We start from the raw sequence: 19,008 nt of genomic DNA on the forward strand, positions 1-19,008 counted from the left end.
TCGGGGCTTACATGGGAATATGGGAATGGTTTCTCTGAGTCATGAAATCAAGAGGCTTTTGGTGGTATTTTTCTATACCTGCTCTTCTATCAACTAGAGGGAGATGTTAACATTGTATACATGCAATCCTTGTGCCGATCGTCACCATTTCATGGGATCTCTCCCGGCATACGGCGTACACGGCCCACGGCCCAAGCCGCAGGTGGGCCTACAGAGCACTGTCTATCTGCCCAGATGCATGCACGCCCAAAACCAATTTAGGGATTGCCGATGGCCAGAACCGAGAGAATAAACCAATTGTGGTAATAAAATGTAGATCAGTCTACATGGCTAAACTATCACCTTTTCACAGTCAACTCCCGACCGAATGAGGAGAAAAATCCACAGTGCATAAACACGCATACGACCAATCACGCATAGATCTGCGAGGTACAGACTAATCTACGGGATCCCAAAATTCCACAGTCCATGCGTGGGGACCCCACTCAAGATGGCCGTTTCTTTCAAGAATGGGCTTATACTCGGGCGTGGATAAGAAGTACAGACTTGCGGAGCACTTCATACGAGGATTCACAATAGAATCCAGGTCCTATTCCAAGTGCTACTCCAGCCCTATGAGATTCAACACAGAATCCCTCACATTTTAGAATCAAGTGAGGGGCAAACAAAGGTACATCAGCCGTTACTCTTAGTGCCGCCAATCCAAATGGAGCCTTCAATACCCATCTGATTGACTGTGAAAGCCCAACAAGACCCGCAATTCCATCAGCTCAAGGTTTAAAGCCCATGAAACTAGAATTGGCGTATCTATGCATCATTTCTCACCCCACCTCGGAGTACTGGGGCTGAGTCCCGGACCTTTCTCACTCTGGTCAAGCTCCCCAGCCCAGATAAAAACACAGTAAGCATTATATTGCGCGTTGTGGACTTGCCGTTGCCGTCCGACCAGTGGAAATTTCCCGTCAATGTGGGAGCCCTAACGCAGTGTGATTGTTACACGGGACTGGCTGACTCGCCTCTTAACCACTAGGATCTCCCTGTTATTTCGCAACCTGAACGGATTTTGATTTTTTTATCCTTCCCTTGTCTTCAATCTTCCTCCTACAAACCCTCATCCTCTCGTGCTCAGATCAAGAAGCGTTGTCTCTCTTACAGCTTTCTCTGTTAGACATTTAACACGATGTCTAAGCTCTTTGTTCAGTGTGTATTTCCCATCCAAGAGCAGATTCATGCTAGTATGAGCCGGTCTAACCGTTGTGATGGAATTTAGCGGCCTTTCTTGGCATACTAACGATGACACCTTGCGCGAGGGTTTCCAGCAATTTGGCGCTATTCAAGAAGCTGTCAGTCTACCTTAGTTGAAGTAAATACCATGTTTTTTGAACTTCTACTGAATATACTGAGTACAGATTGTTGTGAAGGACCGTGCGACTTTGCGCAGTCGCGGCTTCGGCTTTGTCCGGTTTGCTACTGATGCCGAGGCGGATGCTGCTTTGAGTGCCATGAACAACCAAGAGTAATCATTCAAACCTCACATTCATTTTACTTCAAGAGAAATCTTATCCGTTGTTCAGATTCGACGGACGTGTTATTCGTGTTGACAAGGCATTTGATCGCCCCCAACGCCCCGAAGGTGGCTTCCAGGGCCGTGGTGGATACAATTCCCAACCCCAATCCACTTATCAGGGTGCGGGTGCAGGTGGCTACGCTGGATACAACAATGGCGGGTACAATAACGGAGCTGCCCCTGGTGGATACAGCGGGGGCTACAATAATCGCGGCTACAACAACTTCGCCCCTAGTGGTCCCGCTGGCTACGGCGCAGGTCCCGGCGGTTATGGTTAGTTTTCTATTTCGACGTTTATTTTTTATATTTTTATATTAATTAATTGTATAGGTGGTGGCCCAAACACCGGGTATGGCGGTGGTGGAGGTGAGTTATTATGATATATTGATGGCGATATTAACTGACATCCAAAGGCTGGCGCGGAAACAACCACGAGCAGGCTCCCCAAGACGGTCAACATTAGATTGTCTTTTTAATTCCTCCTTATGCATCTTTCTTCGGCGATTCCTTCTAAAAGAAGTGACGGTCTACAACAGCTGGAATATGATGGATGAGCTGGGAGCAGCGCTTGCTACCCTGGTATTGGATTTTGTAACAGGGGTTTTATTATTTTTTTTCTTTGCGCTCAAATTGCTAGGAATATTGAAGGTAACTTGGGCTTTGAGCTCAATCCTGGGTTTATTGGATGCAGATTTGAGCTTCGATACGGTTGCATTTCGCCCTATCTCACCTAAAAACCCCTTTGAGGCTTTTTCTTCTCTCTTTGGCAGAATGACCTGGTTTCATATCTGCAATGCGTGTTTGCGTTTCACAACATATTCTCCCTATTACGAAGCATACAAGACAAGCCCAGTGATTCGATGGATATTTAAGCATAATCTGAATATGTATCCAGCAAGGGTTCGGGTGACCAAACCACCACGAGGCTGTTTCAGGGGATAAAACCCAACGCCACTTCTACCCAAGGTTCTATTTATTATTATTTTGTTTACACTTATGCAAGACACGATTTCCATCGGGTATCCTTGCTTTGGGTATTCTTGCTTTGTAGAAAACCAATCTATCAATTCCCGGGCTAAGAACAGGAATCATCTACAGCGAGAGATATAACAAAAGTACATTGTACTCTATGACAAGATCGGGCAAACCCGCACACTCTATACCGTGGAAACAATGTATTTGCTTGCTATTGTCAAAGGTATACACAATTAGCAAGATGGTAAATAGGTCTTTCCAAATTGTAGTGGTTCGATTCATCACCCATAGAGGATATCGATAGTGTTCTCCACTGTCTTTCCAAGAAAAAAGAACCTACGCCAATTGCTTAATGGGTTCTTTCGCATCTATATATTCTACTAGGCAAGTATGTAATATATACTATATGCCAACAAAAAAACATCAGTCATCAACCAAGCCTCGACCCATACATCTCATTCAATCGTCGCACGACCATCTTCAAGATCAGGCTCTTTAGCCGCGCCCTCCAAAGACTTAGTAACCTTTAATTGAGCCTCTTCCTCTTCAGCCTCTGCAAGCCCCTCGGCCTCAATAGCCTTGACCCGTTTCACCAAATCTGTAACATGAACATCCGCAGTCCCAAGTCCAAGACCCTCAAGAGCCTTCTCCAGCATGAACAAATACTCAGAGCCCTTCCCACTCAATCCATGACCAGCACTGATAACCTGCGCCACATGCTGCGGCTCGCGATGAGCTGCGTCACGCAGGAACTGCGGGTTAGTCGGCTGGCCGATGTAGACCATGCAGATAATTGGAGAAGACCCGGCTCCTTCGACATCCACTGTCGGATGGAATGGCGTGTAGTGCGCGCTGTAGCCGTCGATCTCCCGCTCGTCGAGGTAGTCGTGGACTTCTTCGGCATGAGACGCTGGGATGTGGTATGCCGCGCCCCAGACTTTGCCTGTGGAGGATAATTCGGATTCTAGGTGGGCCAGCTATGGAACATGTTAATGCAGTGGCGTGACATAGGTGCGGGTATCGAGCATACCGGGTCGTCCAAGGTTTCCCAGAAGGTTCGCTCAATTACGGTGACTACTCGACCCGGTTGTTCGGGGGTGCCACGGTGATCGGTACTTGGGGAGTAAGTTAGATTTGAGGTTCTTATAAGGTTTGGATAGAAGTCAGTCAATGGCATACCTAGCCTAGAATCCATAAACAACAACCACGATGTTAGTCTGGTTATTTCAAACATGGGCCTATAGAAAGCCCTTCCCTCATGTGAATGGTTTACGCACCTGCCAAAAGCGGCGCACATATCCACTAATATAGCCCGGCACGCGCTGGTCTAGACGATATAGTTAGTCGATTGATTCTAATTCAGAAGCGACTTATACAATGTCTGTGCTATCATTGAGCACTTTCACATCGCAGTCTCGCGTACCATAATGTGGAGGAGGTTTCCAGATCAAACTCCTATGCATATAATCAGTATTTTATATTTGACGGCTCGGTGACACCATTTCAGAACAATGCATTAACTCACCCATAACCAAATACCCAGAGGTCACCCTTTGGGAAATGATTCTTCCACGTCCGACCGTCTGGATGGACCTGATGCCCTTGTGCAATGGCAGCCATATCAAATATGCAAATAGCAAATCCCCTCCAATGTGTTTATTGCACCTTTCAACCGGGGGGATGAATTAATAATTCGCTCCGGCTCCCGAGGTCCGATTTCAAGGCTGATTTTTGTTGGGGATCAGCGAGTCAACTCTTAAAGAAAATTAGGGACTCAAATTCTTAGCTAAAGATGGGATGATATAAATTGAATTTGATCACAATTGTATGAACATCCCCGGAATGTTGAAGTTGTCCAAAATTGATACACCGATTGTGTTTGCATTGTTTGTTGGATATCCCGCCATTTGCGTGATGGATGAGACATCGATTGACGACAATTTGAGAATATGTGGGATAGATGGGATAGTCAAGTGTTGAGATGGTCTATATATAGATCAAATCAAATATTTTCACATACATTACCCGATTAAAAGGTACCTAGCAATGCGGGATCCTATTCATGTGAGACGTTGCTCCTGTCTTGAAGCAATGTCTTAATCGAACCTCCTTTCAACGGACGGGCCAAGTCCGACCGGAAGATGGTAGAAATGAAGAATACAGGTGCATATTTTTGTGGAACGAGTGACGAGGTATAGTTCCAGCTTACTATATGCCAAGTTGACGGGCCTCGAAGGCTGGCTGCCGCTGCTCAGCTTGCCGACCTTGTTTTCATGCAGCACAGTATGTGTCTATCGTTCTTTAAGCACTCCTGTGATCCAACCAGTTTGAGCTTGAGACATCCATATCCTCGTACTATTTGTCTGGCATGGGATCTGGAAGCTTTCGGTGGCTACATAAGCCAATCTGCCCCGTCGCTGAAACTCCCTGACGTACAAACCTCCTATATCATCCTCTCTTAAGGAACAAAAGCCATGTCGATTAAGATTTCTTCTCTAAGCAAGATACTTAATCTGCACCAGAAGTGCGGAAATCTTGCATCTCAATCGCAACAGATTGAACACCAAATATCTGGGTGGCGGCCTTCCTATCTTCGACGACGAGTGTTGATCGTATTCGTGATTACATTCTGTGGAGTCATAGCTACTCTCGAAAAACTCAACTATGTCTCCAAAATTCATGATGGAATTGCCTTTTCAGTCGAAAGCCATCATTACCTCTGGACTTACGTACCCACTGCCATCTTCACTGTTATCGCGACCTTCTGGTCGCGTGTCGAATTTCAAGTGAAGCAAAGAGCACCATGGAAGGCCATGGCTGAAAAGTTTGGAAATGCCATGGAATCCATGCTCTTGGACTATGTATCCGAGATCCAGCTGGCATCAATCGTCAAGGCTATACGAAACAAGCACTTTGACGTGGCAGCTGGAGTTGCCTGCTCTGTACTTCTGCGTCTCTTGGTCATTTTCTCGACCAGTCTTTTATCATTACGAAAGGCTCAAGTGCATCGATCATCGGTCCCAACTCAATTTTCAGCAATCGGACAGGCTATTGCCAATGAAAATCGAATTGTCATAGCACAGCCTTCCCTTCGTGTGGTGGAGGTTTGCCTGATACTAGGGATCTTGCTAGCGATTCTCATGATTTTTCTAGAGCCACGCATGACGATCGCACCTCGGAACCCGACTTCCATTTCATCCATTGCCGCAATCATGGCAAAAAGCAACGAAATTTGTCAGTCACTTCGCGGGACCGGTGCAACTCCGTTACGCGCGCTTCACTATAGTCTGAAAGAGAGTCGCTACTATTCGCAAATCACCCCCAAGGGATTCTTGATCAAAGCAGAAGGAGGTAATTGCGGAAAACTTGACGACCAAGAACATCAAACGCCGGCATGGGCACCCTTTCCTAGTCTCATTGCTCGGGTTGTCATCTTCATTGTAGTCGGATTGTGTATTGCAACATTGGAGACTGCATTGTATGTCTCACAAACGAACGATGGACTGGGAAACATCTCCTCCAATGAATACCACCGTTACATGTGGACGATCATTCCCTCGCTGGTCATGGGTAGCATTTGTCTTTTGTTCGGGATGATGGACTTCAATGCCCGAAGCTTAGCACCCTATGCACAGTTGCAACGACCTGCCGGCGCACTATTCGAGGAATCCATGACGGTGAACTATCTAGATTCACTAGCTATCACCGCCATGATCCGTTCAATCCGTACAAAACACTTTGCTGTTCTAGCTACTACATTGGCTACCATGGTCGCCCCGTTCCTAGTCATCATCACAAGCGGCTTATACACTACAATCGAGGTCCCCCACAAAATGAGTATAAACTTCACACAAGCGACCACCTTTTTCAGCGGTAATTCAGCAGATGCTGACAGATCCAGTGATGCTGGAATCTCCGGCATGGTCGTCACCAAGCACATTCTCCACAAAGATTTGGATTTCCTCCGCTGGACCTACGACGAGCTTGCATTCCCCACACTTTCCATGGATACGCCCTCATCTAGCAATGAGACAGGGAATTTATTCGTGGACATTCGGATACCTGCCCTGAGAGCCGCCCCTGCGTGTTATTTCCAAACCGGCAGGCGACTGCAGTGGAATTTCACCAAGTCTAACGACGGCAGTGAGTCAAGCTACCAGCTCAGGGTTGTTGCGCCTACCATGCCCTGTTCTTTGCTAGATGAAGGCATGGGATCAACCTCCTTGATTCCTTCACTCGCTATTTTTAATTCCCAGGGCCTGTTCGGGCAATCAAGCATGCTCCCGTGTGGCAACAGCTACAGTTCCAAGCCTGCAACCCTGTATCTCTGGGGTAATATCCAAAGTGAGGCCGTGGAGAGTATAAGTGCGATGACTTGTATTGAAGCCACCGAAACGGTCGATACCGTAACACGATTCCAGCTGCCTGATTTCGACATCACCGATGACTATCCCCCAGTCCCTGACGAGTCATCTGCGAGATCAGCCCCAATTGTTGATGTCCCATGGATCAGTTGGAACAATTTCAACGCCACAGATACTACAGCTGAGAACTTAAACCTGGACGAGTTCTTCACAGCGCTAATTATGGGCAAGTACGCGATCCCAGCAGGAAGTCTCATTGACCCAGACTCCATTGATATGGTCATCAAGGCAATCAAGCACCAGGATAGGATCCTCAAAGCACAAATATTCAACAATTACTCTCGTAGTGCGGCAGACAGCGCGATGGGCAATGCCCCTCTGACCGGGAACATCACGACATCAAACCGACTGCGCCTGTCGCAAGATGCAGTGTCAACACGCGTTCTTGAAGCACTTCTCGCTTCTATCCTCGTGTTGGGTATCGTCGGTTCGATTCTCATGAACACAGATCACATCTTGCTAAAGAACCCTTCTAGCATTGGCTCCATTGGGAGTCTGCTCGCTGACTCAAATATCCTCGCTCGATACGAGCAGGTCATGGGTGATCCGAATGAACAGTCGCTTGGTCAGGCTTTCTTCTCCCGTTGTCGTTTTTTTCTCGGATTTCACGGGGATGCATCTGGTCAGGGCAATCCTTGGCAGCTGTCAGAAGAGCAGGGATGCGAGAAGTATTGTGTGTACTTTTCGGAGTGGGATGGTGAGACGATGTCAGGTAACGGGTCGATGTGGTCGAGGAAGGAATTCCGGGTAAAAGAAACAAGTGTTGGAGAGCGGTCAGTGTGAGGTATGAGGTGTGAGGCTTTTATTTTGATGAACTAGCCTGTGGACAGTCTTACTCATATACATGTGTATAATGAGAGTTATACCCAACGGTTATGTTCTCTTCCTTGCAGCTCATCTTGGCATCTGTGGATGGCAACATATCAGCATAAAAGCGGTGGACTATGCTCAAATAATTATTGAACTACGGCTGTAGGCTAATGGGCCATTTTGTATTCTTACGCCACTAGGTATAGTCCATGATTGTGTATGTAGTTACATACGCTGCTTTCGTTCCTTCCAACCTTGGAAGTGTTCGATGCACCTCGCTTATCGCTATCCTTATCGCCATCGTATTTTTTTATCGCTTATCGGCCCTGTTGTTATCGGGCTCTTTTTCTCCTGCAAACAACCATCAGACGCGCCTCGGACGCTTGGTATTTTCTTGACTCGAATTTCTTTTTTGAAGGGTTTGAAACAGGATTTTCATCATGGCTGGCCTCCTCCGTCTCCTCAAGATGCAGTACACCCCTCCCATTGACCCCAAAAGTGTGTCCTTCGCTGGCAAGATCGTCATTTTGACAGGCGCTACCTCAGGTCTTGGCTTCGAGGCTGCCATCAAAATGCTGAATCTCGGTGTCGAGTCTCTCATCATTGGATCTCGCAGCGTGGAAAAGGGCAACAAGGCCAAAGCTGACCTCGAAAAGGCCACCAATAGACGCAACGTGGTCAAAGTGTGGGAGCTCGAGATGAACAGCTTCCAGAGCGTGAAACGCTTCGCAGAACGCGTCAATCGCGAGATTGACCGGGTCGATATCGCTTTACTTAATGCTGGTCTTTGGAACCGAGAATACAATCAATCCCCCGAGGGCTGGGAGGAGAGTCTACAAGTCAACACGCTATCGACCTCGATGCTAGCCTTACTTCTACTCCCCAAGCTAAAGAAAAGCTCCTATGCCGAAAATCCTGCCCACCTGACCGTCGTTTCAAGTCAACAATTCGTTCGTGTGAAGGCTGAGAGCGTCCAGACCGATGACTCGCTACTTGCTCACGTGAACGACCCAGCCAACTTCAATGGTCCTAAGCAATACGGCATCTCGAAACTTCTGCTTGAATTCATGATCAAAAATATCGCCAATATGGTCCGCGATGACGACGGCTCTCATACCCTCATTGTTAATACCGTCAGCCCCGGGCTGTGTATCTCGGCTTTGGGTCGCCAGTATACTCATTGGTGGGAGAAATGCTTCGTTTGGGTTATGCACAGATTGTTCGCGCGGACGACCGAGCAGGGGAGCCGGTCACTGGTTAGCGCGACTATCCAGGGAATTGAATCACAGGGGAAATGCTGGCGCAGTGAGGGATATCTTGAGTAAGACAATCTCTCACCATGTCTCAGTGTCACAATTGCTAATAGTTTTATAGTGAGTCAGCTGCATTGACCACGGGTCCGGAGAGTGAAGAGCTCCAGGAAAAGGCTTGGAAGGAGATTATTGCCGTGTTGGAGGAGCAAGCGCCGGAGGTATCCCTCATCTCTCGTGGCCTGTACCAGGGCGTTTAAATGTTATGACGCCGGCAAGCCAACAAGACTCGTCAAAAAAAAAAGTGGTTTGTACATGCGCCTAGCGCGTATTTGCAGAAAATTAAGCGTTCTTGCGTTTTTGAGATACCCCTGTTAATATTAATGTGTGATTACTGAAATCCTTTTGGCTTTTTTGATTTCCACAATATACAATATCCTTTCCCACACTACGAATACTAGGTCTGAACTACAGCGGACCATCACATGCAGAATTACCGATGTTTAGTGAGTCCTCATTCCAGGTTGCTCACTGTTTACTCGGTGGCCTCGGCGTTCAATCGGTGAGCTACGATAATACTCTCTTATATTCCAACTTTCCTGAGCCCCTTTTCGATATACTCGACTTAGCTCGTCGTTCCACACAATGACAAGACATCATAAAGGCGCTACCACATGGTAGTACAGGATGATGTTTTGCCCTTGAGGTACCCATACGCTCATCGCTTCCTCACCCACTTCGCACGCTCAAAAGTGTCACTTATCATGCTATATATGGTTAGTTTACAGAGAAGCCCCCCTAATGTAATGAGCGTGTCAATCTCGTAGCAACTTAACTATTTATAGTTGGTAGGTCATAAGCCACTCAAGTCGGACGACAAGAAATTAACATTCGATGCCAGAGACTAGTGTGATTATTCATGTGACAGTTAACAACAGCTAGACTTAACACACTCGAGAGGCAGTGCTACACAAGATGCCCACATGGCAGATTCTCCAGATGATTTTTCGGTATCTTTACCCACTACTGGTGCATCTTCGGCGCCGTTATCCAACAGGACCTGGACCACCATCTCATGACATCTCTCTGACGCGATCAGGAGCGCGGTTCCCAAGGGTCCAGACCAGTTGATATCGGCGCCATGGTCTAGCAGGATCTGAACTATCTTCTCATAGCCTCCAGACGCTGCCGCCTGGAGCGCGTTACTATAATAACCCCCTTGGGCATTGGTGTCGGCGCCATGGTCTAGCAGGATCTGAACTATCTTCTCATAGCCTCCAGACGCTGCCGCCTGGAGCGCGGTACCATAATAACCCCCTTGGGCATTGGTGTCGGCGCCATGGTCTAGCAGGATCTGAACTATCTTCTCATAGCCTCTAAATGCTGCCGCCTGGAGCGCGTTGCCATAATGACCCCCTCGAGCATTGGTGTCGGCTTCATGGTCTAGTAGGATCTGAACTATCTTCTCATAGCCTTCAGACGCTGCTGCCTGGAGCGCGGTACCATAATAACCCCCTTGAGCATTGATGTCGGCACCATGGTCTAGCAGGATCTGCACTACCTTCTCATGGCCTCCGGATGCTGCCGCTTGGAGCCCGTTGCTATTGACCTCGGCGCTATGGTCGAGTAGAATCTGTACCACCTTCTCATAGCCTCCAGACGCTGCTACCTGGAGCGCGGTACCATAATAACCCCCTTGAGCATTGATGTCAGCACTATGGTCTAGCAGGATCTGCACTACCTTCTCATGGCCTCCGGATGCTGCCGCTTGGAGCCCGTTGCTATTGACCTCGGCGCTATGGTCGAGTAGGATCTGTACCACCTTCTTATGGCCTCTAGATGCTGCCGCCTGGAGCGCGTTCCCATAATGACCCCCTCGAGCATTGATGTCGGCGCCATGGTCTAGCAGGATCTGAACTATCTTCTCATAGCCTCCATACGCTGCCGCCTGGAGCGCGTTACCATAATGACCCCCTCGAGCACTGACGTCGGCGCTATAGTCTAGCAGGATCTGCACCACCTTCTCCTGGCCTTCAGATGCTGCCGCCTGGAGCGCGGTGCCATATTCGCCCCTGTGAGCATTGACTTCGGCATACATTATGAACTCGTCCCTCCAGCGGGCTATAAGCGCGCTTGAGACGTACACCAACCCCAAAAGGGCAGCGTAGTATAGGGGCGACGGGATTTCCTCGGCAGCACGCTCCCAGTCGCTTTCATACATCCCAAGATCCATGTCATACAGCCGTGCCCATGTCAGAAATGACTCTTTCTGGTCCCTAAATAGCCTTAAAATCAGGCGCTCAATGTCGGACTTCCCGTTCCCAGAATTATTGTAAAAATAGGACCATTGCACAGCGGCAAAATGAGCGAAGGGAAACATTTCCAGCTTTGGCTCGTCTAATTTTCCATTTGAGAGCGTTGGGTCCAAGAGGTAAGCAAGGCAGATCTGAGCTATCTCTGTGTGGGCGGCTTCTTTTCGAATCGCGAATTTTGCTGCACCTTGCTGGGAAATCCGGTCTGATTCAAGATACTCCTGTACAGAGAAGTGCGCTATACGAGCAATTGTACTGGGTAGTCCTCCATACTCGTCCTCAATCACTGCGACCTCTATCAGACCGAGACAAATGTCGATAGGATCGTCTTGGCAAAATGATCGACCATCGCGATCCAATTCCAACTTGGTAAGGTCAATAGCAAGGGCGCCGACAAGTTCCTCCACAGTGAGTGGCTGCTTAGACATACAAAGCAAAGTTAATATCAGCCGTGCTTCTTCACTGTATTCCTCGTCGATGCTACACAGCATCCGTTCATATGTCTCATCCAGATCACGAGGCAAAGAACGTAAACATTTGTCGAGCTCATTTCGGATCCTAGCTCGTTTTAGTGCAAGGAGCTGACATTCGACATATCTAAATCTGTACAATTATTAGTCAATTTCTTACACTATCACTCTTTATTGTCACTCACACTCCTTGTGCCTTATCCATTAGCTGTTCTCGAATATCGTCATGGCGGGATTTCCATCGTTGAAGCTTGGGGTCATTGCTAAGTTCGTAGGAAATGAAGTTTTGGATGTCCATATCTGTCTCTGGATTCCTCATTGAGATATCCTCGCAAGAGGGAGTTTCCAGAGAATAGCGGATGTCTAATTCGTTACGACTGGTCACGAGGAGGTGGAGTGTGGGCAAGTCCCACTGTCGGAATTTCTTTACCGCATCTAAGACGTACTCTCTTTTATCGTCTCTGGGGCTCTCGTCTAATGCGTCTATCAGAATGTAGGTAACGCTGAACTTGCTGATGGTCTGTTTAAGGGAATTAAGCAGGACTTTCACTGGTGGAGTACCCGGTTCATACGATTCATACAGTGCTCGTAGATCCTTTTCGCCTTCTTCAAGCTGAGCCGACAGCTGCAATAACAATGCGCGTAACATGCCGGAGCAATCCTTCTTGGACTCATCACTGAAGGAAAAGTAGAAGAATCCGATTCCTATGCTAGGCTGATGTTGCCTGTCACGGACCATACGTCGAACTGCCTGGACTGCCGTCGAACATAGGACCGACTTGCCACATCCAGCGAAGCCATTAATCCACAGAAATGAGTTAGGCTCAATCAGCCACTTTTGAAATTCTTGGCCATTGACCAACCATAGTCCTGTATTTGTATGGCGTTTCTCGCATGCCGCATTGTGATCAATCGTCGCATCTGGGGCCTTAAGCCAATCACGGATTGTAGCAGATATCTGGAATGTGCTTGTCTGTTCCACAAGTATTTTGAGTTCTGATATCCCATCTTCAAGCCCAGTATGGTTTCTAAGCTGTAGCACATTCAATGCAAGAGACAATGTTCCTCGTATCTCCCCGATGATCTCTTCAAGCTTTTGAAGAGTGCTTTGTCGAAGTGGATAAGTTGCTCGGTGCCCGGCAACTTGGATTCGGCCCTTCAGACTTAGACTGGGATCTTTTTTGAATTTTTGGCACTCGTCCCTCAATTCCTCGATGACCCCACGGCATGCCACTGCTGCCTTGTCGATCTCTTGGAGTAGGGCATCCGTCTGAGGTTGGCGATTTTGTACCGCGCCATCAAGGGACCGGAGGATGCCCAGGAGGCTCTCAAGATTCATCATGGTCTTGGCCACAGCAGGAGTTTGATCCTTGTATGCTGAGTAGAAATCGACTAGAGTTTTGGTAACATCGATACCCAATGACAGCAAGCCGGCAACTCCAGACGCGATGGAGAGCGGATCAGCCATGGTGAACTCTTTTTTTTATTTTTTTCGAAATATAGGAAATACAGCAATCGAAGATTTGCAGTCGTCGAGTGAACACGGTGTCGAAAGATGACTGTATGGCGGAGAAGTGGGCATTCACCCAACGAGCGTTGGGCCGCACGGGTCTAAGCAAAGCTTCAGCCTCCCCGGGGCCTTCTATCTTGCTTATGTCTATTCCGCTAGAGGATCGACTCTCTAGTACTATACAAACTTATGCAAGCGACAAGCCCGGCACTGTCGTATTAATGGGGAATTTGACATTATGTACTAGTAGTAAGGGGGCCACGCACTTCTCCGTATTCGTATTGGTCCTAATGAAACACTAGAAATAATACACCATAAGCGCTAATTGACTTGACCATTAATAGCTTGATATAGAAACACACCGTTCGAAAGTACATAGACCTAGTGATCTGGTTATGTAGATATAAAGACATAAAATCTAACAAATAGCTGTAAAGGGATGTGACACACATCGTCATCCCCCGACTTTATCACTTGGCGCGCTAAAATCAATGCCCCACGGCTCCGCTTTAAATCTGTCTCTCCTTTTATCCTTCCCTCTTCTTCTCCTTCATATAATCTTTTGCACTTTACTAGAGTGTCGCATTCTTACTCTCGATTGCGCCACCTCTAGGAGTCCAATCATGGCTTACAACAAGTCCTACAACCCCGATGCGCTGCCAGCGTAAGTCCATAGTCGATCTAAGAGAGTCTACAGTTACTGATCTGGGAAATACTACAGTCACGCCGAGCCAGAACAGGTACAAAATCTGTCACGTACCTCATATTCTTTCCGTTAACGGTCAATTAGGTCGCGCAGATGTTAGGCAACATGAATGTATCAGGCCAAAGCCACACTCCGAGCCACACCACAAGCCTCAACCAAAAACCGCTCCCCTCTCGGCCACCACCGCAAACAAGTCAAAGCAGCGGTGTTCCTCCCCGCATTCCTGTATCTGGCGCTCCACCGCACGCATACGCCGCAGCTCCCGCACGCCTCGATCCCCAACCCCACCACTCCCACTCCTACAGCGGCCGCCCCTCTTCAGCAACTGCGCCTCCGCCGAGCCAACCTCTCACTCAATCCCAGTCTCAGTCTCGTCCTCACCCCCTCCACCCCTCCCCGCCACCCCAAAACTATGGCTTCGGTCCCCCGCCAGTGAAGCCGCAGCGCAGCCGACCTCCGTCTTCATCGCGCCCTCCCCAGTCGCCCGTCCCGCCGCCATTGACAGCACCCAGCAATGACCCGCAACAACTCTTCCCCCTCTTCCGCGCCGCGAACGCCTCCCACTCCGGTACCCTCACTGAAGGGGAACTCGGCAGCGCACTCGTGAACGGCGACTACACGTCCTTCCACCCGCGGACGGTCAGGCTGATGATCCGGATGTTCGACCGTGACGGCAGCGGGACAATCAACTTCGAAGAGTTTGTCTCTTTGTGGCGGTATCTAGCTGCATGGCGGGAGCTGTTTGATCGCTTTGACGAGGACCGCAGTGGACGTGTCAGTCAGCCGGAGTTTGAGAAGGCGCTTGTTGCGTTCGGATACCGTCTTAGTGGGAAGTTTATTTCTATCATCTTCGGTGTCTTTGAAGGCAAGGCAAAGCAGATGAGCAATTCGCCCAAGGATCCTAGATCTACTGGTATGAGCTTTGATCTGTTTGTTCAGGCTTGTATTAGTCTGAAGCGTATGACGGATGTCTTCAAGCGGTATGATGAGGATCGGGATGGGTACATTACTCTGAGCTTTGAAGAGGCTTTAACTGGTAAGTCTTATTGTTGTGCGGTTTGGGTTCAGTGGCTGATTGGGTATCTTTTTTACAGAGATTCTGCTATTGCAGGAGTAAAGCATTCTCCTACATTAACATACGTATCTGCTCGATTTTCCTCCTAGTGGTGACGTTCTCTCTACGTTCCCTCTATCTCCATTATACCCCCAACCCCCATTTGCTTTTTTGTCATAGAATTACCAGAGAACAACACTGGTCATTGCATGTTCATCGAGGAGTTATTGAGTTGCGAATACACCTGGAATAGGAATGGATTATTTCAGAGTATTGGCCGTCTCCAAATAAGGCATTACTCATTCCCGAGGTCGTCAAAGTAAAACTGTATGCAGAAGAAGCAAGCCATAGTAAACTTTGTATGGGGGTATGTATTATATTATAGCGGAGTCAATGGCTGGATTAACTAGACTAGTCGACTCATTCGCTGTCATCAGTTTCCCACGAATCATCACCACTATCCTCACCGTGGCGAAGGTGTGCAAAGTCAGGGTCCATCAAAGCGCGCTGCATAAGCAAGTTGAAAAGCTGCGGTGGGATTGAACCGCTGGGATCTCCTGGTCCTTGGAAATCTTCCTCAAAACCGAGGTCTTCATCATAATCGTCGAGATCACCGTAATCATCAAATTCAGGTAAATCATACGGCAAGATCTGGAAATTGACTTTGGTTCCTTTGAAGAGATCCCGAAGAGCAATGAAACATTGCTCTGGTGTTTTCCCTTCCGGAATACGTTGTCCGGGAAGTTTAATGGGCTGAGTGATATCGATTGCCAATACCTTGAAGTTAGTCAAGTTCGGATAAAGACCCTTTTTACAATCTGTCGCAACGTTCTGAGCCAACTCCCGGATAGATGAGTTGCAGTCGGTGACATGGAGTGTCTTTAACGAGCTGGGGAATTGAGGGTGTGATGGAAGACAAGATTGCGGGATGAGGATGGTTTCCAGCACGGAGAATTCGCGGAATGAGCCAGCCTTGACGCGGCTGGAAGCCAATTCCTCGGGATTTTCGGCGTCCCATACTGCTGCCATTGCGAACTCGAGGTGGAAGAGCTCAAGAGTGTCCTTATGTACGAGGGCGGCTTCCTGGGCCTCCTTGGTGTTGAATTCGGGCGCGGTTCCATCGCGCAGGACCCGTCGCTCGTTAGGATCCAGGCTGAAATTGTTGTAAGTAAAAGTTTTCAGGTTCTTGCACGCTTGCATGAGCTTCTTGATCGCGCCGGCATCGATATGGCAGTGGTGGAAGGACAGTTCCTTCGTCTCCAGTGATCCAGGTAGCCATGTAGATGGGAAAGATTTATCCCAGAGATCACCGTACTCGAAGGTCGAAAATATGACTTTGGGAAGGGTGAGGAATTTCTCGTAAGAACCAATATCGAAGCCGGCAAGTTCGTCATCGCTTTCAATCCAGACAGACTCGACGTTCGACAAGAATTCTGGATTGTGATCCAAAAGCTGGATGAAAGGAGAGATCCAGAATTCGCGCTGTGGCAGGTGTAGCCCACGAAGATTGGGAGTCTTGTTGGCTAGTAATGCTGCGAAAACGCCAAGGTCGGGTTTCTCCATGGCCGCAATCCAGGCTTCCTCATGATCGGCTAATTTAAGCCCCTTAATTATGCCTTTGAAGAACTCCGAGTCCTCTGCAGAAAGGGGTTTACCACCACGTGCATTGAATGGGAGAGGCAGGATGGAAATTTGATGCACATGCTTTTGGAGGTCTGGACGTTGATATATTGTTTTGGTGAAAGAGATGGTTGGGTTCGGATCATCCCCGGCCAAACCATCATCAAACAGATCACGGAAAAGCAAAGGTTGGGCTACCTCACGGAACTTCCGCGATACTAAGCAAGCATTGCGTAGAGTCTCAGTCCCTTCGAGTTCAAATTCGTCAAAGTCGTCTTCAACCAATTCCTTTGGACTGCCGTCTTTGGCATCCGTGCTTAGATCTCTGCTGCCCAGTACGTCAAGATCATCTGAGCGGATGAAGAGAGACAGAATAAGATGTAGGATCTCTATAGGAAGGCTCTCAATTTTTACCATGATTGAAGATGAACTCTGCGCTGAATAGCTGATTTATTCTAGACCTAAGTTAACGAAGGTGGGGAAGCCAGAGAAATTATCACGCGTTATGGCGCGAGAAGACCCTTTAAGACTATCCAGGAACAGCAGTTAGGGCTAATTTGCTAGGGCTTGAGTCCTCATGTAGCTTGCTCTATCCCCTTTCAGGTCTAGCGCTATATCTGGCCGCTTCTACCCCGCATACTTCCATGTACATACACTACTTGGAGAAATCTTTCTTGTCTGACCCTCACCCTTATTCTGGACTCATATTTAACGATCAGTATCCCCACGCACAGCCTGATAGTTTGGTCCTAGGCTGGCTTGTAGTAGACGCTTTACCTAACAAAGGTGGCTTGTAATAGGGCTAGGAAGATAGTTCGTCGTAAATTGCATAAATATACCTCCAGCCTTGGAACACTAAATCGGTGTCAGACAGTGATATTCCTGTGCTAACTTCTCCCAGTGGCGCTTGCTTTCTTCCGATGATGGTTGAATCCCCTATCCCATTTTTTTTCTATATGGAGGTCAAAAATTCTAGATCCCATAGCAGGAATGGAATAACAAGTCAAAGCAAAGAGATCGAAGGGAAGACATATAAATTAAGCTTCTTCCAAGGGTGTTACCGGCGTGATCGAAGTCGTAATGTGCGATACGCTTTTATAAACACAAATTTAGAGCACTTGAAGGGTAGAGAAGAAATAAGTGAAAGATTCGAATCACCTACATGTACAAATTACCTACATAGGCAACCTTAAATCCCGAACGGGAACAGTCATTCGATGATGTCTAGGGGGAAAGCACGACCCAGGCCTCTGCCCAAAATCAGTCATCCTCCAACATAAACACGTCAACTCTCCTCCATCTCTCGACACGCTCTTTCGCGCGTCCAAACGCCCCCCCCCACCCCCCCCCCCCCCCCCCCCCCCGCTCCGAGTGTGCTTTATAAATTACAAAAAGTGCCTAGCGCCAACCTTTACTTGGTTATCGCTTTCTTGGAGTTTCCTGGGATGGAACGAAATCCAACTGTCAAATACTCCCCCAAAAGCGCGCTACATAGCCCGAGCCTTTCTTTATCCACGGATTCACGAAAGCGCCCTCATTTACGCTTCCCTAACCCCTGGCAGAAAACCCAACTGTCAGAGAGAAGCAAGCTCGGAAATCGTCCACACTCCCAGTCAACCTTCATGGCTACGCCTCTCCCCTTTCCAATATGCGGCGTCCGCTTATTTTGATTGCTATTGTCCGTGTGTTACTCCCTCATGTTAATACACACAATGAACCCATCAGCAAATCATCCCAGTCAGAATTCTGAAATCGAGGCGCAGATCTACGCCATGGGTCTCGCCGTTCCAGTTTGCAATATCGTCGTCACCGAGGCGTGCTGCCTCGAGATCCTTCAAATCGAGGTTTTCACTTTCACTCAATACCTTCTATGTTGTCGAAGTTGATGGGAATCCCGCTACAATGGACATGAAATCGCTGGATTTAGACACCATCTCTCAATCACCGATCATTCGTGTTGATTCGTGCGCCTGACATGGAAGTCGAGCATTCAGAATTCCATTCCCCAGCTGCCATTTATGATGCTGTTGGTGTTTGAAAAGCTCTTTCTACACACCCCCATGAGCTTTCCAATTGATTAGCTGCATCGGAAAAAGGCTCTCAGCTTTGGCCAATACAGCGTGTGACTCAATGGTTGGACTCTTGAATGGTGGATCACTGGCAGTGCGTATATGATTGCGTTGTTTGGAAGAGATTCAAAATGGCCGATCGGTTTCGACTCGAACGGGGATATCTACTTTGAACGGTACCAAATCAGTCACCCACTGATGTCGTGGGGGTTTGGCTTGCCATTTGAACCTCTTCTCAGAC

At 48.1% G+C, this 19,008-nt stretch overlaps 7 protein-coding genes across 7 annotated transcripts; 4 read left to right on the forward strand and 3 right to left on the reverse strand.

The window, feature by feature from the left end:
• Positions 1–1,180: 1,180 nt before the first annotated feature.
• Positions 1,181–2,030, forward strand: PGRI_049060 (RNA recognition motif domain-containing protein; the record flags this gene model as incomplete). The annotated part of the gene is made up of 6 exons (XM_040792619.1): positions 1,181–1,200; positions 1,271–1,343; positions 1,410–1,516; positions 1,575–1,840; positions 1,898–1,933; positions 1,981–2,030. 6 exons carry the CDS (start codon positions 1,181–1,183, stop codon positions 2,028–2,030), a joined length of 552 nt encoding a protein of 183 aa, XP_040644586.1.
• Positions 2,031–2,997: 967 nt separating this feature from the next.
• Positions 2,998–4,162, reverse strand: PGRI_049070 (gamma-glutamylcyclotransferase; the record flags this gene model as incomplete). The annotated part of the gene is made up of 6 exons (XM_040792620.1): positions 2,998–3,519; positions 3,573–3,657; positions 3,722–3,726; positions 3,820–3,869; positions 3,966–3,997; positions 4,068–4,162. The coding sequence occupies 6 exons, from the start codon at positions 4,160–4,162 to the stop codon at positions 2,998–3,000; spliced, it is 789 nt and encodes a 262-aa protein (XP_040644587.1).
• Positions 4,163–5,016: 854 nt separating this feature from the next.
• Positions 5,017–7,749, forward strand: PGRI_049080 (DUF3433 domain-containing protein; the record flags this gene model as incomplete). Its single annotated transcript, XM_040792621.1, has 1 exon — positions 5,017–7,749. One exon carries the CDS (start codon positions 5,017–5,019, stop codon positions 7,747–7,749), a length of 2,733 nt encoding a protein of 910 aa, XP_040644588.1.
• Positions 7,750–8,216: 467 nt separating this feature from the next.
• PGRI_049090 (putative short-chain dehydrogenase/reductase family protein) lies at positions 8,217–9,286 on the forward strand (the record flags this gene model as incomplete). Its single annotated transcript, XM_040792622.1, has 2 exons — positions 8,217–9,097; positions 9,151–9,286. 2 exons carry the CDS (start codon positions 8,217–8,219, stop codon positions 9,284–9,286), a joined length of 1,017 nt encoding a protein of 338 aa, XP_040644589.1.
• Positions 9,287–9,744: 458 nt separating this feature from the next.
• On the reverse strand, positions 9,745–13,276 carry PGRI_049100 (NACHT nucleoside triphosphatase; the record flags this gene model as incomplete). The annotated part of the gene is made up of 3 exons (XM_040792623.1): positions 9,745–9,793; positions 9,980–11,941; positions 11,994–13,276. 3 exons carry the CDS (start codon positions 13,274–13,276, stop codon positions 9,745–9,747), a joined length of 3,294 nt encoding a protein of 1,097 aa, XP_040644590.1.
• Positions 13,277–13,941: 665 nt separating this feature from the next.
• PGRI_049110 (EF-hand domain-containing protein) lies at positions 13,942–15,141 on the forward strand (the record flags this gene model as incomplete). The annotated part of the gene is made up of 4 exons (XM_040792624.1): positions 13,942–13,982; positions 14,040–14,058; positions 14,109–15,060; positions 15,119–15,141. 4 exons carry the CDS (start codon positions 13,942–13,944, stop codon positions 15,139–15,141), a joined length of 1,035 nt encoding a protein of 344 aa, XP_040644591.1.
• Positions 15,142–15,498: 357 nt separating this feature from the next.
• PGRI_049120 (uncharacterized protein) lies at positions 15,499–17,115 on the reverse strand (the record flags this gene model as incomplete). The annotated part of the gene is made up of 1 exon (XM_040792625.1): positions 15,499–17,115. One exon carries the CDS (start codon positions 17,113–17,115, stop codon positions 15,499–15,501), a length of 1,617 nt encoding a protein of 538 aa, XP_040644592.1.
• Positions 17,116–19,008: the final 1,893 nt, after the last annotated feature.

Source organism: Penicillium griseofulvum, assembly GCF_001561935.1.
Source record: "Penicillium griseofulvum strain PG3 chromosome Unknown contig_84, whole genome shotgun sequence".
In the NCBI taxonomy this organism is placed as follows: Eukaryota; Fungi; Ascomycota; class Eurotiomycetes; order Eurotiales; family Aspergillaceae; genus Penicillium; species Penicillium griseofulvum.